Below are 24108 nucleotides of genomic sequence, written 5' to 3' on the forward strand. Positions count from 1 at the left end.
GGTGGACTGACTGTGGTCAGTGTCTGACCTCCAGCCAGGGTCAAACCATCACAAACCCCTACAGGGTATTTCACAACACTGCTGCTGTGCCACTGCAGTCCTGACAGCTTGCTAAGGGGATTCTGCTAGGGGTAAGTGGTTCTGCTAGTAGCAGCCACGTTCCTGGCCTCTGTCACCCAGTACTTCTGCATTTCTAAGTAGAAATCTTTGAGCTTGGTGCCCTCCACCCAAGGAGGGACTTCTCCTGCCCCACTGCCCTCGCTTCCTGGTCAGTCAGCAGCAGAGGCTCCAGCTCCAGGGACCACGCTGTAGGTCACGCATGTCTCTGATGAGCAGCAACTGCTGAGCTGCAGGAGCAGTTTCCTGTCACAAGGTGGAAAAATGAGTTTGGGGGTGTGTGGGGGAGCAACTGGGCTGGAGCCTCAAGGGGGGAGCACAGCCAAGGTGGTGCTGCCAGAGAGCAGGGGCAGCTCAGGCAGGTGTCCCACACCCCCAGTACATGTCATCCAGCTGGTGCCAGGGGACACACAGCTCGTTCATGGGGGTATCAGACAAAGTCTAGTGGGTGTTGAGTAAGCCATATCTGTCAGCTAGTTAAAAGCCCCCATACTCATTAAACCCCAGGTTCTGTCACCCCAGGCAGAGAACAACGCCCACTGAGGCTGAGCTCGCAGCAACTCAACACATTTCTCCTGCTTTTCTGTTGTGTCTCTGGCAAGGGGCACTGCCCTGGGCAAGTCCAGCTTGCAGAGACCCCAGTGCCTCTGCCCCAGGTGGAGCCACGCAGTCCCCAGCCTGTGGCACAGGGCACTCTGTCCCCATGCAAGACTTTGCCTGAGCTGTGGGTGATTTCAGGCAGTGTGTCCATCCATCTGTCTGCCCTGGAGCTGCTTCCCAGCCTGCTGGTACCCATGGGCTCTAGAAAGGTGGCTCCACACACTCCTCTGCATCGTTCTGGCTCGGTGCTTGCTCTCTGCTGGGGATGGAGCAGAGCTGATGCTGGCTGAGCCAAGAACCTCAGTCCTGAAAATCCATGGAGTAGCTTGAAGCCCAAATGAGGATCTGAGATGCTGGCACTGGGAAGCCCTGCTGCAGCTGGCGAGTGCAGCTAAAGGTTGGGATGAAGTGCCAAATCCCCACTGCTCCTCCTCTCTGCAACTTGCTCCTGCAGAGCTGCCCTGTGGGAGACCAGCAAGGGGTTGTTAACTGCCCAGGAGGGTTTTTGGGAAAGAGGAGAGCCCTCTTGTAAGCAACTCAGTACATGATGGTGACAGATGAACAGCCAACATCACCCAGGAAAACCCCTGAAGGCAAAGACCCATTAAGCTCATTGTGAAACGCCTGCTCCTGTGCAGATCCAGTCCATCCTCCCAGCACATGGCCACAGGCAGGGGAGGGTGGGCTCAGGAATAAGAGGCTGAGATTGTTTTAGACCAAGATGCTATTTACTTTCAACAGTCATATTCAGCTGTGTTATATCAAGTCAATCCACACGTGTACACCTACAACAGTTAATTAAAAAAAGAGAAGACACTAATAAATTAAGTACATTTAACTTACATGGGACAACAGTCTTTGGGACAGTGGTAGTAGTGAGGGCTGGATCTTCAGTTGCTCGTCTTCCCCAGGATGCCAAGGCCAAGTGAGCAGTCTGGAGAGCCCTCTGGAAGCCTGTCCCTGCAGTCCTCATCCCATGTGTGTTGCAGACCACGTCCAGAAGCAGCCTTGGTGAGTACATGCGCTGGCCTCCGTGCTTCCCATGTTCCTGGAGAATCTCCACATCCCTCTATCCTCCCCAACATGCAACACTTTCCTTTGTCTTTCACTTACACCACTTCATGGTTCCTTCTTCTACAACACAAAGACTTTTCCTATCTAATGTGAAAACAGAGTCCCTAAAGCCCATCAAAGCCACGTCCACCAGCATTCTGTGGCACTTGGCTTGTTTCAGTCCTGCCACGGAGGCAACCCAAGGTGCCAGCTTTACAGAAACAGAACAAACTGCAACCACTTCAGCTTTAATGCAGAGATTTAATAGAGTCCACAGACACTGAAACGCTCCGTCTGGAATCCAGTGGCTGCGTGAGAGACAGACGATGGATCCCACCCCAAATTGAAAGGTAAGAACAGGGATTTTCAGCAGTCTCTGTGTGTCACAAGCACGAGCGACCACAACTTGTGGAGAAAGCTTTCTCCCACGTTGCTTAAATGCCTTGAAAACATCACCCACAGACAGGCAGAGCGTGTTTGCCACCCTGCGCCTCGGGTAACGCCCGCGACAGGGTGAAGGAACGCAGGAGCTGTGGTAGGAGACTGGCGACTGACGCTCTCAGCGTGCACCATAGCAGAGTTCAAAGGACAAACCATACACCCAACTTGGACCAGCCCACACGACAGCCAAACCCCAACAGCTTCGCAGAGGTTCAGCCTGGAAAAAAAAACCCTCCCCTGGAAAACTGCCGCCACGGCAGATTCCAGAGAGCTGAATTGTTCTCTGGGAGCTGCAGCCTGTGTTCCAAAGCACCCGTGGTTAAAGCTGATCCGTGTGTGCATATGCCCCATCAGGCTGACTGTGCTGGCCGACTGTGCAGCCAGCCGTGCCGAGCATCGGGGTGGAGGGGGCAGGGAATGTCTGGGAGCCAGCAAGGCCTGGCACCAGCGGCTGCTGTTTTGCTCCAGTACACTCTGACCATCCAGTGAAAAGAAGGCGGTGTTTGCCCTCAGGGCAGGCAAAGGTGTCACTGTACAGGTACAACTGGAACAACAAACCTTCCGCCACGTGTGTGTGTGCACGCCAGAGCTCTGTGGCTGTTCGGTTTCTCTCTGAGTAGGTTCAACTGGAACAGACTGGCCCCTCTTCCACACCCTTGGGAACGATGTGATTCCCCCTCTGCAGCTCCCTCACTCCACGTTAGGTGGAAATGAGCCTCCCAGTTCTTTGCTGTATCAACTCCAGAGACTCCTGTTCCCACCTGCCTCATTGTCAATGGTGACAGCAGAGATCCAGCCCTGCCCCGGCTTCAGTCTGTGTGACTGTCCTTCCCATCCTTGGGAAGCAGCAGGCTCGACCGAGCTGGAGAGCTGGTGGCCCTCTTGATCACCTCCATCCACCTGGCAAGAAAGGAGGTGAGAAGTGCTCAAGCCCCCCACTCAGATGCGTAATCTTGTTATGAGCTTTTACCCCTTTCACCAAACATCTGGTTTTCTACCTTCCTTTTGGGAAACAGTCTCCAGCTGAACAGCATGAGAGTGGTAATTACACCCCAGCACATGGCTGCCAGCCCAGGTAACAGCACTTGGAGCTCCAGAGAGCCCTTCTGAGAGCACGCCGCCCTCTCCTGCAGCTGTACAGAAAGCAGTTTCCAAGGAGGATGGGTGGACAAAACCATTTTCCTCAGCCAATGGATTGCTTTCCTTAAGAGTGAATTGTGGGATGGAAGAAAGCAAAGTGACAGCAAAAATGCAAGTCACATGCCTGCTGTGAACCAGACTTATTTCCCCCCCCCACTTAAAATCACAATGTGGTGTCTGGGGTAGCCCCCCCACGCGTTGCTCCCAAGGAAGGGGGGAGGTATCTGACCCCTCCTCAATCAAGCCACCCCCAAAGCAAGCCACACTGCCCTCAGGGCAGAACACAGCACCAGGATTTTCAACAGCTGATGTAATAGCCAAGTTTTGCAGGCAGTGCATTTTAAACATGATGCACTTTGGGCACTGGGTGGGGGAAGAGCCCCTCACAGCACTGCTAAAGGTAACGCCTGCTGTGCTCAACCTTGTGGAACAACTCCCGTGGTGTTATTGTATTGTAAATCCATGTGGTCTCACCAGAACTCTCATTAACCTAGAAACCTGTCAGGACACAGGGGCACCTCTCAGCCCTTCCACCTGTGCTGCCCCCCAGCTCTGAGGCAGTCCCAGACTCCTGAGACAAAGCAGGGCCTATGGCTCTGTGGGGGACCACCAGCTCTGCCCCGTAATCTCTGGCAGAGGAGGGATGGCCTGGCATCATCAGGAGGAGGAAGGGAACTTTATTACTGAGAACTCAGACTAGGAGTTAGTCAGGAGCAGAGAGGGGGCTCTGGATCACCAACCCAGACAGAGAAAACAAAAAAAAATTACCTCTCAAAGGTGTATTTGCTCTCAGCCCTGAAGAAATACACGTGGGACTTGAACTGCAGCTTGAAGACATAATCCTTCTGAATGCCGTCTGCCTCCACAGGGGAGCTGACCACGTAGCCAAGCAGTGGGAGACTGGCCAGGGGATAATCGTCCTGGAAGAACCCAACAGCCCTGCCCTCAGTGCAAGGTGCCCCCACACTCCATTCCTCCCAACACCCACATGCTCCTTAGCACCACAGGGGTGAGGTTATTTGTCTTTAGGAGAGAAGGGGCAGCAGCCTGGATCTATTGGGAGGCTTCCAAGAGCTGTAATGAACCTTCCCCCGACTCTTTTCACTGCTTTCATAGGGTTATTTGCTTCTGTTCCCCTGCCTGGCGCTGCTTCCTGGGCTCCCCCTTCTCCCTTGGCACAGAACTGACCCAAAAATCGTAATATTCCTCCCAAAATAAACATGACCTTGAGGCACAAAGCCCAAGCAATGTAACACAGTTGACTGGGCCAGACAAAAAGGCCCAGGTTTGTTACCAAGCAGTCACTGTGAGCAGAGAAGTCCCCATTTTACAGCAGAAAGCCCAGGACTCCAGGGCTCCTGGCACAGCCCTCTGGGACCTTTACTCACCTGGTGAGTTTTGTAGAAGAACAAGCAGAAGTTGGTGAAGACAACCCAGAGTTTCTGCCAGCCATTGCTGTTCTTAAACTTCCTCAGCAAGTATCCAGAGAGCTGGTTCTAGCACAGAAGGAAAAAACCAAAAACCCAACTGCCATGAAACCACAGGTCACTGTCCATCAGTGATGTCAGGCTGCCTGCTACCTCTGCTCCCACGCTGGCTGCCCTGCAGTAAAAGGCCTCCCAGACACTTCATGTGCTGACCAAGCGACTCTGCATCTTCAGCTCACCAACTCCCACCACCCACCTTCTTACAAAGAGCTGAGTGATTTCCCTGACAGCACGTTCCCCTCCAGTGTTAAGCACTGGGGGGCTGCACAGACCCAATCCCCCCCCAGCCACCACTCCTCTTTTCAGCCTACAGTCAGGGGAACGGCACCCAGACCTTGAGCCCCCCATTTTCACACGTAGGAAAACCACATAGGATACGCTGTGTGAGAAGGGGAGGTAAAGCAGAAGAGGAAACAGAGGGTGCCAGAGTTGAGGACAAGCTGCAGGTGGCAGCTATGCAAAGCCATGACAAAGCAGGGAAGTCAGACATGGCCACCTTGGAGTCAGTGAGCTCTTGGGCAGGGGGATAAGGGGACCTATGGCACAGAACAACAGTGAAAGGGTTCTGTAATTAAAGACAGGATTGAGAACCCTTTTGGGAAGCATAAGCCAGAGGAAATCCTGTATCAACAAGGCACAAAGTTACTGGTTACAGCTCTGCTGCTGGCCAGGGCATCCTTCCACCGGCACACATGGGCTCACTGTTAGGAAACAAGCAGCAGTGTTGTTTTCCATGGCATCCCGTGGTTCCTCCCCAGCAGTGGAGAACTTGAGAGGCATTTTTACCTGGATCATGCACAGGTAATCAGACAGGGATAGGCTCTGGTTCCGGTACCAACAAACATGGGTGATTGTGTTGGGCCGTTGGGCCTGGCCCAGCAAATAGCGAGGAGGAAGCTCTGGAGAAACAGCAAGAGAGCAGAAAACTGAGCAGAGAAAAGGGGGAGAGAGAGAGAAAACCAGAACGTTAGGATGAGAGAAGTGATGTGAGGAAGGCAGCTGTTAAAAGGGAAATGGATTGTGAAAAAAAACATGATGGTATTAGAACATGGAACAGATCAAAGCAAGAGGGAGCTGCAAGAACTCACACGTTTCATCCCAGAGCCTGTGGCCTCATTTCCCAGGTACAGAAGAGCGAGATGGTGCCATGCACACAGGTATGGCAGGGAAGGGAAGGCTTGTCCCCTCTGCCAGCTGACCACTCCATCCAAGGTGACACCTCTAGGACCTCCCTTACCGACTGATACGCTCTCCGTGCCAGGAAAACCCAGGAGCTTCAGAGCCCAACCTTTAACTCCTTCCACTGCACAGAAAGTGCCTTAGCAGCTGGGCAGGGGGGTAACAGAGGCACTGATGCAGCACCCTGCCCTGTGGCTGTTTGTCTAGTTAGAGACTTTCTTCTGTCCAGGGTACTGAGGGTCCTTCCCACTTCTGGAAGTCTCCCAAGCATGCCAACCCCACCCCCAGAAAGGGTCCTAACCCAACTGACCTTGCCAAACCATCCTCTAAAGCGAGACAGGGGCAAGCAGCACTCCAGGGGAGGAGCACTGCACAGGAACTCGCCTGGAAGCCTGTGGGGTTTGGTACCAAAAGGTGCCACCAGCGCTGCACTGAGCCCTGCTGAGGGGCAAGGCCTAAGGTAACAGCAGCTCTGCAGGCACGTGGCTCCACCATGAAACAGTTCTAACACCTGCTGCTCACCCCTGCCAGCCAGGGAAGGGCAGAGGAGTTGTGTTCCCACTGAATTTAAAGCACTCTTCTTAATTCTAGGTGCAGAACTGTAGCTAACCAGACCTCAGCATGCCAGGGTCAGTCTCTACAGGGCAACAGCACGACCAGAGAGGTTATCATCAGCGAGGCTGACGAAACCCAAAGGAGGAGCTCAGCTCTAGGATACCCTGAGTCTCCTTTAGGGCCACTTCCCTCCTTCCAGTGCCTTTGCCAAAGCAAAGCCCTGCTGCCAGGGGAGGGGAGCGTGTGTGTGCAGACACACAGCCATGCGTGGAGAGGGGCAAAGCATGCGGCGGCCGGAGGCGGAGTGGGAGGGACAGAGTGAGCCAGGAGAGCCGTGCCCGCCGCGGGTACCTCGACGGCCACACTGTGGTCAGTCATGGAGACGCTGGTGTTGCGGTACCAGCACACGTGCATGGTTGTGTTGGCACGGTGGTGGCTCTGCCTGTCCAAGGAGCTACGAGAAGAGTGTATGTCATCTTCGGACTCCTGCTCTAGAGAGACCTCATCAGAGGATCCTGGGGAGGGAGAATTCATCATTTAAGGAAAGCGTGGGGGACCATCGGCAAGAGAAGGAGGGATGCCCAACAACAGTCGTTTTCTCTTGCAAATGGTCCAGTTTTAAAAGCATGTCAACTTGAACCTGGCTACCAGGCTGCTCGGAGTGGATCATTTTGGCTCTCATCACCAAAATGTCAGCACCTATTTTTCATCACCTGTATTTCATCACCTGTATTTCATCCCCTGGGGCAGCTGACTCAATAAACAAACCAGCCAAAACCACCCCGGCGCTTCATCTTCAGTCAGTGGTTAGTGAGGAACAGGAGAAGCGCTCTGAGAAGGGATACTACATGTTTCAGCACATCTGTAGTGCCACCAGACACAAGAACACTGGGTATAAAAGAAGCTGCTGATCTCCAAAGACACCAGATTTCTGGAGAGGAAGATACACTATGTGGTTCAATTCAGAAAACTCTACTGAAGAGACAAGGAAGGAGTTATTCACAAGTCAAACTGGAGCATCTCTGCTGCAATTACAACAAAACAAAAGCACATTTAACTCTCCATTCCCATGGGAATTCTAGAAATACTCCATTTCTGTCATCCAATTCATGATAGGAAAAACAAAGAGAGCAGCATGCTTTCCAAGGGGGCAGGAAGCACCACTTACTGTTGGAGCGGTTGCACACGGAGTTTTCCAGGAGCATGTCTGATTTCTCAGTGGATTTCTTGGCCATTTCAATCGCCATGTTCAGGTCTTCCATCCACTTTGTCATCTCCAGGCGGGTACTGCAAGAGAAACAGTGCAAATGGAGACCCCCCCACCCCACAGTTTCCATCAGAGGCCACCCCGTTCACATCATGATTTACAGCTTCATGGCCCACACAATGTGTATCTCGACCCATCAGCATGCAGCAGCCTAAGGTTTTCCTCTAGACACAGCCAGGGCATTCCTTCTTTACCTCTGGCTACATTCCTACTGCTGTCTGAAGTGCTGCATAGAGCTACACACACTTGTGGCTGCTTGGAAGGGTCTGTGAGACCTTTTTTTTTGGTAGCCATCTCTCTTTTTTGGGTTTTTTTGGGGAAGTTTTTAATTTAGACTGAAAATCCCATGCACAGTCTAAGTCCAGGAACAATTTTTTTAACAGGTAAGGAGATCTAACATGAAAAGCAACAATTTTTGAGCTATTTCTGAAGTTACAACAGGGTCAAAATGGCTTTTTTTTTTTTTTTTTTTAATTTAAGATCCTTTCCAGGACTTTCTGATGTGCAGCTGAGCTTAAAAATATTTGGCATTTTCAGGCATTAGGCTGGAATTAAAAATCAAAGTTTTGCTAGCTGAATAGGTCTGCATACAATTGGTATTGGCTCCTGTGCTGCTGCATGCCTGATTTATAAATGTTTGGGCACTGCTATTTTTCAAGGATGTGTTATCAAGCACTAAAAAACCCCTATAAACATTAGGCTGAGATTTACTGCTCCCAGCCCACGTTCTTAGCTGCCTTTTAGGGGACCTGAGGAGGGATGAAGCCTTCTAAAGCCAATCCTGAGAGAACAGGTGGAGCAGAGAGAAGTGGTTTTCTCTCCCAAGTCAGGCATGAACTTTTCCTCTCCCTTCCCAGCTCCCTCCATGAGAACCATGCAGGAACTCTCCCCTCCTTACATCCATTTTGCACCTTCTGGCTTTTAATTCTTATCAGGTCTCTCAGATTTTGGGTTTGTCTCCTGTTTCACAGCAGTTGTTGAACTCCAGCAACTCTGCTGACTCGGAACAATACAGAGTCAGTGTTGCTGCTGCTGCATGTTCAGGAATGTACAGGAGAGATTTCAGGAGATAAACTATTACCTCCCAAAAAATAAGTGCTGAATCCAGCTCTAGAGCCTCAGCACAAGAAGGACACAGAGCCAGAGGGCTGGAGCAGCTCTGCTATGAAGACAGGCTGGGAGACCTGGGCTGGTTCAGGCTGGAGAAGAGGAGGTTCCATGGGGGGGACCTCAGAGCCCCTTCCAGTCCCTGAAGGACCTACAGAAAAGCTGGGCAGGACTGTTTGTAAGGCCAGGGAGTGATAGGATGAGGGGTGATGGTTTTAGACTAGAGCTGAGCAGGGATAGATGAGACATGAGGAAGAAGTTCTTCACTCTGAGGGGGGTGAGACCCTGGCACAGGTTGGTGGTGGAGGAGGCTCAGTCTCTGGAGACATTCAAGGTTGGGGTGTATGGGGTTCTGAGCGACCTGCTCTAGTTCATGGTGCCCCTGCTTGCTGCAGGGTGGTTGGGCTAGATGGCCTTTGAAGGTCCCTTCCAACCTAAAGCAGTCTGTGGTTCACACAGCCCCAACAAAGGATGTGTGAAGTGTCCCACATTTGGTCTGAAGCCACATGTTCCAGAGGGTGCAGCAAACACCCTGAGAGGACTGAACAGTGTCCCTTCCGAGACAGCAGCTACCAAACCTGCAGGCAACCCAGGAAAAGGAGCCTTACCTGGCTGCCACCACTATGGTTTTCTGGGCTGAATAGATGGTGAAGCAGTGTGGGACAGCCCACTCATTCTCACTCTCCTCCACCTGCAGAAAAAGAAAAGGCTTTTCTGATCCCTGCTCAGTGCTGAGAACCCCCCAGACCTGGCTGAGGAGGAACCAGAGTCACGACAGGATTAAGCCTGGTTGTAGGAAGTGAGGAACAGCTACTCTTTTGTGAATAGTGCCTACTCCAATCTAGTCTGGCTCTACACCATCATCTCTATCTCTACTGCTGTGTCTCTAGCAGCACAGCACCACCTTCAGCAGGGCTGGCAAAGGAGGGCTTTGAGGAGGAGTCAGCTTACTACTTACCGGTGGGTCGAGCACTATCAGCTGCAAATCAAAGACAGAAAGAACAGTCCTGTTAGAAAAGGGGGGTGTGGAGGCAGAGATTGGGGGCCTGGTGTGTGCCCAGGGAACAGCACCAGCACAACTCCCCACTTCCAGGTCAGCCCCTCGTAGCAGCATGAAAAGAAATGGTGTGAAGTCTGTGTCCAGCTGGATCTCTGGTGCACTGGAAAGAACAAGCTTATCACTGCAGACAAATCCTCCACAGGTGAAGGGACACTCCTCAGCCAGCAGCGTGGCAGGGTGCTCTGACCAAGCCCTCATGTCCTCAAGGAACTGCCTCAGCCTGCCCTCAGGCAAAGTTATTTCCTTAACATGGTGAGAAAGCTCAAAGCACTTACCAACATGCCATGAAGAGGAAGGTGTCCGTGGATTTTGAACTGGTTTGTCCCTGTAACCCCTTTGCTTGTGTAGAGCAGCATATCTGAGAACTGGGAAAGGCAGGAGGAACACAATCACATCTCTGAAGGCAGCAGGTAGGGCCAAGTATTTTTTCAACATCATTTTTAAAATCTGTTGCTCAAAGGCCACTGTAGACACAAAATCCCCACCATTTCTCAGTCTGTTCAGTCTACAGGCCTTAAACATCACTCACCTACTTACCAGGGAGGCAAATAATGTTTAAAATTCTGTTACAACTGTGTGAGATTGTTTTGGGTTTGGGTGGTGAGGGTTTGGTGGGGGGGGGTTGCAGGGGACACTTCTGGGAGAGCTGCCAGGAGCTTCCCCCAGGCCCCACAGCACCAAGACCAGAGGCCTGACTGTCTGCCATGGGAGAGACCCCGTGCTGGAGCAGGGGAGGAGTGTGAGGAGTCCTCCCCTGAGGAGGAAGGAGCGGCAGGGACAGCCTGTGAGGGACTGACCCCAACCCCATCCCCGTCCCCCTGTGCTGCTGGGGGGAGGGAGAGAAATGGGGAGAGAGGTTGAGCCCAGGAAGGAGGGAGGGGTGGTGGGAGGGGGTAAGATTTGGGTTTATTTCTGATTATCTTGCTCTGGTTCCACTGGGCAATAAATTAGATGCATTTTACTCTGTGTTGAGCCTGTTTGTCCCATAACAGTAATTGCTGAGGGATCTCTCCAGCCCTTATGTCAACCTATAACCCTCCCATTAGATATTTTCTCCCCAGCCCAGGTGAGGAGGGGTGTGACAGAGCAGCTTTGGGGGCATCTCATCCCCAGCCAGGGTCACCTCCCCCAGCAATTAGGAAAACACTCTGAACAGACAGCACTGCCACATCTAAACCTCCCTCAGAGTGAGTTCCAGGCACAAGAAGCAGACAAAAAGACACTTTCATGACAGCTTTATCCTGAAGACTCTGGAATTAAGGAAACCCACCAGAAAGAACATCCGCTGCTGCAAACCCTTCTTGGTGAGCTTGTACAGGCAACCTTCCCGAATAAACTCCTGTGGCAGGAGAGAGACAGTCAGGCACAGCTTCATCCCTCCACACAGGATTCTGATGGTTCAGTTTTTCTCCATCCCAGAGTACACAGATGTTGACTGGTGCCCAGCAACAACTGATACCACATTTGTAGTGGTTGCCAGTGCACACACGATGCTCTTGTGCTCATGATATTTATGTACACACACTTACATATATCTATTAAAACCCAAAGAAACCCAAAACCAAGCAGAAAACTGAACAAAGTTAAGCAAAGCAGAGTCACTGATACCAGTTTTGCCCATCTCCCCATTGCTACATCTGTGCGGTCTCTGTGCAAAGAACCTGTATCACACCTGGTAGGGAATTTCCTCTCAGGCACATGACACACCACTTCCCACTCACACAGCACCATACCCAGTACTCTGCTGGGCTGGGAACATGAAGCCATAGCCACACTCTGAAACAGAAGCATTTCTGATCTAATCCCCTAGGACCTTTTGACACTGACTCTCCCAGCATCCTCACAGCCCAAGCTCAGGAAATGTGGCTTAGATGAATGGACAGTGGGGTGGATTGAAAATTGGCTGAAAGACAGAGCCCAGAGCATGGTGGTCAGTGGCACAGAGTCCAGTTGGAAGCTTGTAACAAGTGATGTTACTCAGGGGTTAGTCAATATATTCTTCAAGGACACATGACCAGCAGCGTGTCCTCGTGGCCAAGAAAGCCAACAGCATCCTGGGGTGTATCAAGGAAAGTGTGGGCAGCAGGTCCAGGGAGGTTCTCCTGCCCCTCTGCTCTGCCCTAGGGTCAACAAGGACAGGGAGCTACTGGAGAGGGGACAGAAAAGGGCCATGGAGATGCTGAGAGGATGAGAACATCTTTGATGAAGAGAGGCTGAGGGACTTGGGACCTTTTAGCCTGGAGAAGAGAAGATTGAGGGGGGATCTCATCAATGTCTATTGATACTTGAGGGGTGGGGTCAGGAGGAGGGGGTCAGTCTGTGTCCAGTGGTGCCCAGAGTCAGGACAAGAGGTGATGGGCACAAACTGGAGCAGAGGAAGTTCCACCTGGACATGAGGAGGAACTTCTTTGCTGGGAGGGTGGCAGAGCCCTGGGCCAGGCTGCCCAGAGAGGTTGGGGAGTCTCCATCTCTGGAGCCATTCAGCCCCCGTGATCCTGGACGCTGCCCTGTGCAGCCTGCTCGAGGGGACCCTGCTCTGGCAGGGGATGGGCTGGGTGGGATGCAGAGGGCCCTGCCAACCCCCATCACTCTGTGACATCCCAGAGACCTCCCCAAGACCTTCCACAAAGACCATTACACAAAACTCTTCCTGTTGTTGCCTAAAGCAGAGGCACACCCATGGCAAATCCCCAGCAACAGCCCCGACACAGCCTGTGAACGGTAAGGACAGGTACCCCTACCCTGCCAGGTGCTGTCAGATTGTCTATCCCGATCAAGTCGTGCTGCAGCTCCGTCAGCTTCTGGAAGTTCTCCAGGCGGATGAGACTGTGCTGCAGCTGAGATGTCATCTCTGTGACCTCCTTCAGGGCACCTGTAAGGAAACAGCACAGAGTGGCTGAACCCAGGCTGGCAGTTTTATCCCTGGAAAACCAGACCTGAAATTTATCATCAGATTTAGAATAGAACAGGAGAGTTCTGTCAGATCTACCTAATCTAATCACAGATTCACAGGGGCTGGAAGGGACCTCCAGAGCCCATGGGGTCCAACCCCCTGCCAAATCAGCTCCCTGGGACAGGGCACACAGGTTGGCATCCAGACGGGGCTGGAATCTCTCCAGAGAAGGAGACTCCACACCCCCTGGGCAGCCTGTCCCAGGGCTCCCTCACCCTCACTGGGGAAAAGTTCTTCCCCATGTTGCTGTGGAACTTCCTATGCTCCAACTTGCAGCCACTGCCCCTTGTCCTGTCCCCACAGACACTGAGAAGGGGCTGCCCATTTCCCCCTGCATCCCATACTGAAGATATTGATAAACATTCATAAGGTCCCCCCTTAGCCTTCTTTTCTCCAGGCTGAACAGCCCCAGCTCACTCAGCCTTTCCTCATAGGGAAATCAGCAACTCCTGAAAGTTTTAGAACTACCTATCAAGAGTAGCAAGCAACATCATAGTGCTTCCAGTTCTTCTGGGGATTACTGCACATATCAAAAGTATTTACCATGTAGCCAAAAGTCAATTAAAAAGTTCAAGCCAACTATTTCTGCCAAAAAGCTTACTTTATAAGTGAATGGGATGTGCTATGCAAGCTTTGGACACTAGAAAGAAATTTCTGGTCACATTTCTACTTATAAATGACAAGTGTTGCTAAACTAGCTAAAGATGGGGAAAAAGCAGTTCCCAGCCCTGGAGCAGTAAGATCTATCCATCAAGATCACCCTGAGAAAAAACTTTGCAATGCCAGAAAAAGCCATTCATTCTATGCAAAGGAAACAGCCTGCATCTCTGCTACCTTTGGCATTTTCCAAACTAGCAGTTAAGGCAACTTTTGGTTGCAGAAAGCTTCAGAGCCCTGCACCAGAGCAAGGGACGGGAAGGAAGAAAAGGGAAGGAATCACACAATCACCAGGTTGGAAAAGCCCTTTAAGATCGAGTCCAACCGTCCCTGTCCTGTGCTGACCCAGATCCCTGAGCACCTCATCTCCCCCCTGTTAAACACACCCAGGGGTGGGGACTCAGCCCCCTCCCTGGGCAGCCTGTGCCAGGCCCTGACAACTCTTGCAGGGAAGAACTTTTCCCTCCCATCTGAGCTGACCCTGCCCTGGCACAGCTTGAGCCCATTGCCCCTTGTCCCATCTCCTGTCCCCTGGCTGAAGAGACCATCGCCCACCTCTCTGCACCCTCCTGGCAGGGCAGTGGAGGTGGGGAGAAGGTCTCCCCTCAGCCTCCTCTTCTCCAGGCTGAACATCCCCAGCTCCCTCAGCTGCTCCTCATGGGATTTGCCCCTCCAGCCCCTTCCCCAGCCTGGCTGCCCTTCTCTGGACTCGCTCCAGGACCTCGATGTCCTTCTGATGGTGAGGAGCCCAGAACTGGACCCAGCACTCAAGGTACAGCCAAATACAGGGGCAAACAAAGGAAAACAAAGTTAATTTTAAATCATAAGCTAAAGAAATTTCTTTTTAATTAAGCTGCCCTCTGCCAGCTTTCTCCTGTTCTGCTTGGTATATTCTGTTATTTCCCTAAGGATATTTATATTGCAGCATTTACCAAGTGTTTTCAGCAATATAAATAAAAGTTGACATTCCATTTGTAGCTGTAAAATTTGTCTCACTCAGGGTGTGGGCAGAATTTTCAACATACAAAGGAAAAGGGTTTCTGCCCAGCCCAGACACAGCCAAGTGTCCACTCACTCCGACAATCAGCAAAGTCCCGGTGCTCTGCTGTGTAGTGCTTGCAAAGCCTCCCCAGGATCAACTTGTAGTGCATCAGTCGCTGGATGGGCTTGAGCAGGAAGGTGTTGAGGGGCAGGTAACAGACCTTCTGCAGCTCAAACTCCTTATACACCATTTCCAGCTTCTTTAGGCGCTTAGTCGCCTTCTCCAGTTCTGTCAGGACCTCGTCGTGCTTCTGCAGGTAACTGGTGAATTCCTGTTGAGTCAGACCAAAAATCACTAAGTCACCCTGACCCAAGGAAAGCAGCCTTTACTAGATTCCACAGTGAATAAGAAAAAAAACCCATCCACTCCCCACCCTACTTTGGTGTCTGGTCACGAGCATGTAACTCTGGACTGCCTGTATTGCCAGCAATAAGACAAGAACAGCACTGACAGCATCATGTGCTTCACTGAATTAACAAAAAGCCAATTAGTGCACCTCTCCAGCACAAGTGGAAGTGCTCCAAAGAGAGGTGACTGTGGTTCAGAAGAAACTGGCCTGCAGTCAAAAAACACTGCTATTTTGGACTGAAAATCTTATAAAAGAGTGGCTCCATAGGGAGGAGCAAATACAGGAGAGACCAATTAAATACTTTTTCCTCACCTGCTGGTGAACAGCCAATAAACAATCCAGCTTTTCTCAGGGTAAATGTAGGTGATTAGATAAGCAACAGCAGTACAGAGACTGGCTGTAAATGTTTTATGTTGTTTTCTTTTTACTTTATCAACTCTAACAGTTTGCAAGTCACTTGGAGCTTAGGGGAGATGCTAAAGCTTGCACTCCCACCCCTCAGCAAAGGAAAAAAATGCCTCTTGGTCCCAAGATTCCTTTGGTTTATTCCCCAATCTACCTTGAGAGTGTGCATGTTCCTGAGCATGACATCCCCGATGCGCTGATAATCTCCCTTCACGTGAGCATTGGCTTTTCCCTCCCTGAAACAGACATAAGATGAAATCAGGAGGAGCCAGACATAGGAGATGAAGCAGCAACTTCAGAATTGAAGCCCTCAGACTTCTGAATAAGTGTCACAGCACGAGCCCTCCTGAATTTATGTATTTAACTTTGTTTGTATGTCATCTACATTAACCCCTTTCCTTATGAACAGTAATTAGATTCTTAAACATTACAGCAGGCAGTGACACAAAGGTTAAAAGATTACAGACAAACTCTTCAAAATAAATTTTGCTGCAAGAACTGAATGTTAGTTTGAATTACCAAAATGTGCTTCCTAGATTTTCATCCAGAGATCCATGGTCTGGAAGGAGTTGAAAAGGACACGTTACCTGTTTGGCTTTGCATTCACAGAATCACAAGGTTGGAAAAGGCCTTTAAAGATCATCAAGTCCAACCATTCCTGTCCTAAGCTAAACCATATCCCTAAGTACCTCATCCACCCTTTTTTTAAGCACATCCAGGGAAGGTGACTCGAGCAATTCCTCCTCCTTTCCAAGGCTAGAGACAACAGCAGGCTATATTAACAGCTGGGCTCAATGATCTTAGAGGTCTTTTTTCAACCTAAATGATTCTGAGATTACAGAAGCCTTGGTCTGGGATATTATGTATTAGGTAGTGCTTGGAAAATGGGCTTTGCAAAATGCATTCAGTCAGGGTTTTTTAAGCTGTAATGTATTACAATACTTTTCTCTAAACTCTGCTGAAGAAGAGCTACCAGTTCAAATACAGATTAAGTATGGTTTCAGTGGAAGGACACAGAAAAAGGTCCCCCCTGTGCTGCACCACTTACCAGAGCGACAGCCTTTGCTCAATCTCTTTCAGGAAGCCTCGATGGAACTCATAAATGGGGTCTATGTTAGAGAAGAGTAAGGTCATGAGGCCCTCTGGCATGGCGTTCTCCTTGATGACTGCACTGCGAAACCACTGCCAGGAAAATCACAAGGTACAGTCAATGCTTCTAGTGGAGAAATTCATTGTTAAAATAGGAATTTCTGCTCCTGCAGCAATGGGGGAGGAGACAGCATGTGCACAGGGAAACAGCCAGGAGGAAGGAGAAGCTTTGAGGGGAGATGTAATCTGGGGAAGATGAAAAGATGCGATTTCTCCCCTTGCCAAACACTACAAACACCAGGCCTGTTATCAGCTCTGGGCACAAGCATGTTTCTTGATGCAGTGATGAGATGGTGGGTAATGGCTCTGGATGAGGGGCAGTTACCGAGCGGCTGCACTGCTGCTGCTACACCACATCAGCTCCAGTGTGGACACAACTGCTCCTTCACACAACCCGCATCCCCTGCAAGGCAGCTGGAGACCTCTCGTCGCGTGTCACGCGCTGCAGGGTTTGAGGGCTTTGTGTTCCCTGCTTTCTGGCAGGGATGGGAACGTTAGAAAGCTCCTCTGAGGTGCCAGATGTTCCCCCCATCTTTTAGGAGAAGTGCTGGGAAGCCTGTGGGAGGAACGGGCGTGAGACGGCACTCGCTGGGAGTGGCTCAGCTGGAGACAGATGGCAGTAAGGGACTGAAGCTTCTCTTTGATGAAATGAAAACAATAAGCTTACAGAAACACAACACAAACTGCAAACCTGCAGTAAATGAACACAAACCCCTTAAAGAAACAGAATTGGGAACTCAAGCTGTACTCCAAACAAGGACTCGCTTCTCTACTCTGTGTGAAAGGAAGGGAAACAAAAAAGCAGCAATAAAGAGAAGACAAAACTCCTCAAAGCCCTGTGGATCCTCAGTACCCTTTGCAATTTTCATCTGTTCTCATGCTCTGAAGGCAGGAAGAGAAAAGCTGCCTGGGCAGGCAATGGCCCCATTCTAAGCAGAGCTGAGAGTAACAGCTATCACTGAAAATGAACACACGTTTGTAGGCTGCCCCCATTCACAGTTTTCAGGGAGAGAGTTTGCCTAAGACATCAAGGCAGCACGTGATGGAGCTATTGGAGCCAACAACAGAAGTCCAGAGAAGATATCTGCTCTCCCACATGAAAAGCAAGGAAGGTAAGAGCTACATAGCTCCTGGGTTATGCTTTACCATAGGACATGCTCCTTCTGCCAGCTGGAAAATATTCCAAGTTTTTCCAAATGAACAACTACAAACATGTTAAGGAAAGGGAAAGGATTGATGTTAAACCCCCTTACCACTGTGATGACTTCCAGGTCCTTTAAGTAAGTGCGTTCTGTGGCAAGAATCTCCTTTGCTATGAAGTACGCCTTGTCTGTCGGACAGCGCTGAAACCACACAGAGAAACCAACAGGTATTCAAATCCCAACGCTCTACTCATGGCTAAACACCAGCTCAAACCTCACACACATGTCCCCTTGCTGGCTGCAAAGGGGGGAAGCTGGTTACTAACAGGGCATCTCTCTAATCAGCACACTGACTTCACTGCAAAGGACTTGTCATGGCTCAGCCCCGGCTGAACATCACACGCCGCTCACACATCTGCACCCCAAGCCCCTCCCCAGATAAGGACAGGTTACTGGGACAGCACTGGGAGAGAGAAATACCAACAACAGGACTTAGAACCAGTATAAAACCAGTGATACACAATGCAGTTTCTCACCAAACCTCACAACTCCAGTTGGACAGCTCAGAGCCATCCTGAAACTGGGCAGTCCCAGAGTCACGCTGCTGCTCCCCAACCAGCCCCCTTTTCTCCTGAGCATGGCAGCATACAGTATGGCATAGCCCTTTGTGGAGTGTGGGTCCCCTGTTTGGGCTGTGTCCCACCCCAGGGTCTGGGGAACATTAACCCTACCCCAGGCCAACCCAGGACAGCACTAAATCTTAAAAAAAACCAACCCCATTGAACAAAAATATCCTGAGCTTCTATTTGGAAATGATTTTACACAGACATGGGAACAAGGGAGAGCTTTGCCCAGATACAGAAACACTTACTCCAGATGCTCTAGGTTAGAAACACTTCTCTAATCACACTGAGTGCAGCAGATCCACCACGCAGTCCCTTCCCAAAACCATTCTGCTTCCACTCACAGCTTTTACCCAAATCCTTTCCAGGTCACATTAATTAGTTAAGAAAAAACAAAAGTCACACTGCATCAGTTGTTGGCTGCATGGCTGCTCCAGGGCTGTTCTTTAAAGGAAAGAGCCATGGAAGCACAAAGGAATGGAATGGTGAGAAGATACGTTCTGCAGCTGCAACAAACCTCAACAGTCAGCCTGGAAACACAGGTCATTAACAATGACATAATTAATATTAAGGAACTAATCACTTTCCTTGCTAAGCTGCTGCTTTGCTGCCTTAGTGCCTCCTTAGCTATGCTGCGCTGCAGTTTTGTGCCAAATCTTTGCCTGGTGACAGTAACTGACAGCAAACTCCTCTGAGTTACAAGACAATCTCACCTTTGTTTCTTGAAAGTAATCACAGACCCCCAGACTGGTCTGGCAGAAAGGGATCCCAGAGCCCCCCAGTGACATCCTGCCGTGGGCAGGGACACCCTCCCACCAGACTAGATGCCCCAAGCCCCATCCAACCCAGCCTTGAACCCTGCCAGGGACCCAGGGGCAATCCCAGCTTCTCTGGGCACCCTGTGTCAGGGCTTTCCCCCATCCCCAGGAAGGATTTCTGCCTCCCAGCCCCTCTCCAGATGCCCTCCTGCAGCTGAAGGCCGTTCCCTTGGGCCTGGCCCTCCCTGCCCTTGCCACCAGCCCCTCTCCTGCTCTCCTGGAGTCCTTTGGGGGATGCTAAGGGGCTTGGAGCTCTCCCCAGAAGCAGCCTTCTCTTCTCCAGGCTGAGCCAGCCCAGCTCTCCCAGCCTGGTTCCAGAGCAGAGGGGCTCCAGCCCTCGGATCATCTCTGTTGTCTCCTCTTCTAACAAAATAGTTACAGCACAAAAGGCACCAAGCTCACCACTACTGTTTTACACCAAGTATGTATCAACTCTTCCCCCAAAATGCTTATTTCAGGAAGCCACATCTCTTACAATATGCCAAGCTGGAAGGGAACCATAAGGACCACCAGGTCCAACTCTCTGCTCCTCATGGCACTAACAGCAAACCATATGACATTGTCCAGACACTCCTTGAACTTCAATGGGCTTGGTGCTGCGACCACTTCCCTGGGGAGCCTGTTCTGGGACCGGTCACCCTCTCAGTGAGTAACCTCCTGAAGTCCAGTCTGAAGCCTTGTTTCCATTCTGGGCTACGAAAGGCAGATTTTGAGCAGAGCTCCCTGCCATACTGGGGCCCCTAGCAGTGGTTCCTGCTACAACAGCAGGAGGGAGTCTCAGCAGCAGGTGTGGAGATGCTTTCCCCTCCCTCCATTCCCCCTCCCAAGAGGGCAGCAGGGACTCCTGCCACAACAGTGAGACCAAACCTCTCACCACTAACCACCAAACAGGTCTGTTCTACCCCAAAACGTAACACAGTCAGCACCAGGAAGCCCAGCCCCTCACCCAAACCACCGCTCCCCTGCTGCCATACATTCCCAGACACCTCATGATCTTACCTTACGTTTCACCTCATCATCCTCCTCTATCCTGGCACCACCAGCATCACTAAGGACAGGGCTCAGGAGAGGAGAGGAACCCTGGCTGGCTGCATTCAAGTTCACCTGGAACGGTGGGTTGGAGCCCAGGGGACTCTTCAGCACGAGGGATGAGAGCTGAGGGTGGTCTCCTGGGGGGCCTGGGTGGGAACAGAACAAGAGATGGGAGTAAAAAGAAGAGAAAAACGCTTTCAAAGAGAGCACATCTGAGATGATCACCCACTGTTGCTGTAAACCATCACTGCAATCTCACATTGAGTAAAGAAACAGAAGGTAAAAGAACAAAAAGGTGTGTGTACACACACACACAGACCCTGGATTTTGTGTAGTAGCAACAGGGCTCCTAACATGCAGTGATACTGCAGTAACAAGGACACAGCTTTTAATTTTTCCTTTTAAAAATATAAGAATCACTTTTCACCCCAAGGAAAAGTTAGGCCAAACCATTCCACTACTCTCCACTCCAAAAAAATAACCCCCCAGAAGATAAAGCTTGTTAAAAACATGTTGAGAAATCATGGAATCTCAAAAAAAATGGACAAACAGGAGAGGAAACCAGGCTGCTTCACACAAAGGGATCGTGAGTAGGTTTCATTCCTGGCTACTACAGGTGTATGGTTAGGATAACCTGCTGATCTCCAAGGAAAACTAATTTTGCAGGGTTTTGTATCAGTTGCATGGACACAATCACCTTGCACAGCAAAACCTGCCTGCAGCAGGAGTAACGTGCACTGCTTGGCTTTGGATTATTAAATATCAATCTTTCTCTCTTTTTTTTTTCCCTAATTATAATTTTTATGCTACAATTTGATTGCTGACATAGACATAAGGCACCAGCACAGCCTGAATAGAATCACAGGATCATAGGGGTTGGAAGGGACCTCGAGAGATCATCGGGTCCAACCCCCCTGCCAGAGCAGGCTCCCTATCCACCACTTTCACCCTGCTGCTCAAACACTCACAACCCTCCACCCATCAGCTGGGATTTTAAGGCTTTAAAAATAGAAACCAAACCCCAAAAAACCCAGCCCCAGCCCCAACAGCAGAGCTGGGAGCTGCCTGATTCACTCCTGGCTGCTGCGCCCCGGTTGAGGAAGCAAAGCCACAGCGAGGCACCCGGCCCCGGGACAACAGCGAGGGAGCCCAAGAGCCTGTTTTTCACATTGACAAATGCAGGAAGCTAAACAGTGCTGCACTCAGTCACCTGGAAGAGATTCAGACCGTCCAGGCTGCGGAGTTAACTATTAATACGCTCGCCCAGCGCAGGCACCGCGGAGCTGAGGTCTGTTGCTGCCCCAGCGTTTCCTCATCCTCCTGTTAGCACAGGGAAACAACACCCCTCTGGCATTTGTTTCACCTCCAAGGGGCCAGGAGGGTTTTTTTTTTTGTAAGTTGGCTTTTACAAGAAGCAACAGCTGGAAAACAAACAAGCCCCAAGCTTACAGGGGTGAGGAGCCTCTTTAAGGCCTTGGGATTTAAGGCGATGTCCAGACACGGTCCATTAAATGCCCTTCGAATGTCTCTATTGGACAAGAAGCCCCTTGCCAGAAGCCAGAGTGGTTTATGAAAAATGAGAGGCAGGTCCAGCTCCTGGAGAAGCCCAAAACAATGAGCAGAACCCACAGTGCCAAAGCACAGGGCTGCCCCTCACCCCCGGCCTCGGAGGGGGCTAAGCAACAGCTGCACAAGCTTCCTTGGGAGAGGGGGCACCCTTCCCCTGCACACCCACAGCCAGGGGACAGGGTGTCACCAGCTGGCACACCCCTGGGATGACGGCAGTAGGGAGCTCAGGAAGGAGATCTTACAGCCAGAACTTTCCAGCTTCCACAGCAAACTGCAGAGGGGCTTTCTGAGGGTCAGCTTCCAAAATGTGGCTGTTCAGTGTCTTTGCTAATGCTCAGTTAAACAGCACAAACTCAGCATCTTGGCAGATGGTGACACAAGCATGCACTGAGCTGTTGATGCTGGTACTCCACCAGTACTTCTCCACCTGGTCAGCACAGGGGAGCTCCCAGTCCAGCTGGTACGGTGCACAGCGATTCCCTGTTCTCCCAGTGAAGGACGGTACAGGAAGAATCCATGTTAACAGTTGGAGCAAGAGTTACTGCTGTCCACAGCTCCTCAACGTGTAAAACTCCTGATGAGGTAGAAATTCTGGTGTGAAGATCAAGACATGCAAGTGATTTCCTCCAAAGTCAAACCTTGGGGCACCGAGGTCATCTTCACCCTGCAGGCAGCAGCATCCCCCAGGTATGTGACAAGGGACTGTGTGATCAGAGTGATGGTTCCATGTCTCAGCGTTCTGCACAAAGGATAAATCCTTTCTCTACATGCAAGTCCCAAGGCAAACAGCCCAAGCAAGGTGTGAGGCTCGCTGTAAGCAGGAGTCAGGGTTTCCATGCCTTGACATAGGTGTCCAACGATGTAAACCAGACCCTCACAGACACCACTGCACGCTGGGCCCGGCAAATTCCTGCTTCCACGTCACATGCAAAGGCACTTAATGCAACATCAGAAGATGTGGAAGTTCAGTGTGATATTCCACACCCTCAGCAATCCTGAGAACACTAATGACTTCACAGTGAATTACACTATGGAGTTCCAACCACGCGCCCGTAAGCAAACCAACCCACAGCTCCATCAACACACCAGCATGCATACAGTTGGGGGAAACAAAAAGCATCAAGAGGAATGGCAGAACACTGTCAAAGCACTGTAATCTGCATGGATACAGCCATGGAGTTCAGCCAGGACACTGGCTGATCGTTCACAGGCTCTGTACGACGCTGTCAGGCTGTTTTATTGGTGTTTGTGCTGCCTCCTCCTTTCTCCAGGTATAAAAGTGGGGAAGCCTCTACCTAATATATAAAACTATGACTTAATACAAATGTTTACCCACTCTGCTTTATACTGAGAGCTTCCTCAGTGTATACAGATGTGAAGGTTTGAATTTGCAGAGGAAAGCTGGGTAGATACACAAAACCAGTCAGGAGAAGCTCGTTATGGGACTACAGGACAGCCCAGAAGCCCTCTGCCATAACCATCACCTTACCTTGTATTTTATTCAAGAGCACATGAATCCCACCTCTCTCACTGACATTATTACAGTTAACCTACAACTGGGTTGTTTGTTTTCCCTGCCATAATACCTGTTTAGTGTCCCATACCCACACTCCAATCCTTATTTGCTTTGCTAACAGTAACAGAGCAGAGAACTTCTCTAACATGCCAGGCATTTCACAGCAAATACACTTCTTTACCCTGTAGGAACTGCAGCAAAGGAACATTTTGGAAAGCTATCACCTGATGTCAGTCAGCAATGCCAGGGAGAGAAAGGGAGAAAGCACACAGCAGCCAGGCTCAAAGCCTGCCTTGAAATTCCCTACATTAACACAAACCAGTTGTGGTCCCACATTAGGGATGGCAGCAGGAAACACAAGAGAGAAAAATCACCCTCCCAAGTAAAACTTCAGAGGAAAAAGATGACAACTATTTTCTGCAAAAAGAAAAAAAAATTAAAAGAGTAAGAGGAGAGCAACCTGCTTGATTAGTTTCTTAACCCTAAATTTTATCACTTGAACCATCAGGAGCCTCTAAGTTTTTCCATCAGTCATGTGATGCTTTTACTTTAATAAGCTACTAGAATATATCCATATATATTACTTTTCTGGATTGAAGCGTATTTATAGAAGAGTTAAGGGAGAGGATATTTATTTCATGCCTTTGAACTCCCACAAAAAGGAATCAGAGGGGGAGAAGCAAACTTCAAATTGTGTATCTCAGTTTGAATCTCAGCTTTTCATTTTAAAAGTGGCTCTGGAGAACTGGGATGCTAAACCCCACCCTCTGCTCTTCCTGTGTGCCTTCAAGAGGCATGTGAGCTGGCACTCAGAAAAACCTTCTGCCTCCCCCCCCATCCCCTTGTC

General features: G+C 50.4%; 1 protein-coding gene across 2 annotated transcripts in view; it reads right to left on the reverse strand.

The window, feature by feature from the left end:
- Positions 1-3020: 3020 nt before the first annotated feature.
- Positions 3021-24108, reverse strand: part of FARP2 (FERM, ARH/RhoGEF and pleckstrin domain protein 2) — a gene marked incomplete at its 3' end in the record, with an annotated part of 68537 nt that continues 47449 nt past the window's right edge. Inside the window, exons 13-26 of one of the 2 annotated variants that reach the window (XM_084267080.1) lie at positions 20144-20313; positions 17815-17904; positions 16461-16594; positions 15567-15648; positions 14692-14929; positions 12748-12878; positions 11277-11345; positions 10282-10371; positions 9555-9637; positions 7741-7859; positions 6924-7087; positions 4740-4847; positions 4120-4271; positions 3021-3111 (exon numbers count right to left, since the gene is read on the reverse strand). In XM_084267080.1, coding sequence (XP_084123206.1) covers positions 3021-3111; positions 4120-4271; positions 4740-4847; positions 6924-7087; positions 7741-7859; positions 9555-9637; positions 10282-10371; positions 11277-11345; positions 12748-12878; positions 14692-14929; positions 15567-15648; positions 16461-16594; positions 17815-17904; positions 20144-20313 — 1721 coding nt within the window. Of the gene's footprint in view, positions 3112-4119; positions 4272-4739; positions 4848-6923; positions 7088-7740; positions 7860-9554; positions 9638-10281; positions 10372-11276; positions 11346-12747; positions 12879-14691; positions 14930-15566; positions 15649-16460; positions 16595-17814; positions 17905-20143; positions 20323-24108 lie in introns of both variants that reach the window. The other variant, XM_084267079.1, reaches the window with a different exon arrangement.

This window comes from Gallinula chloropus (genome assembly GCF_964237585.1).
Source record: "Gallinula chloropus genome assembly, chromosome: 8".
In the NCBI taxonomy this organism is placed as follows: domain Eukaryota; kingdom Metazoa; phylum Chordata; class Aves; order Gruiformes; family Rallidae; genus Gallinula; species Gallinula chloropus.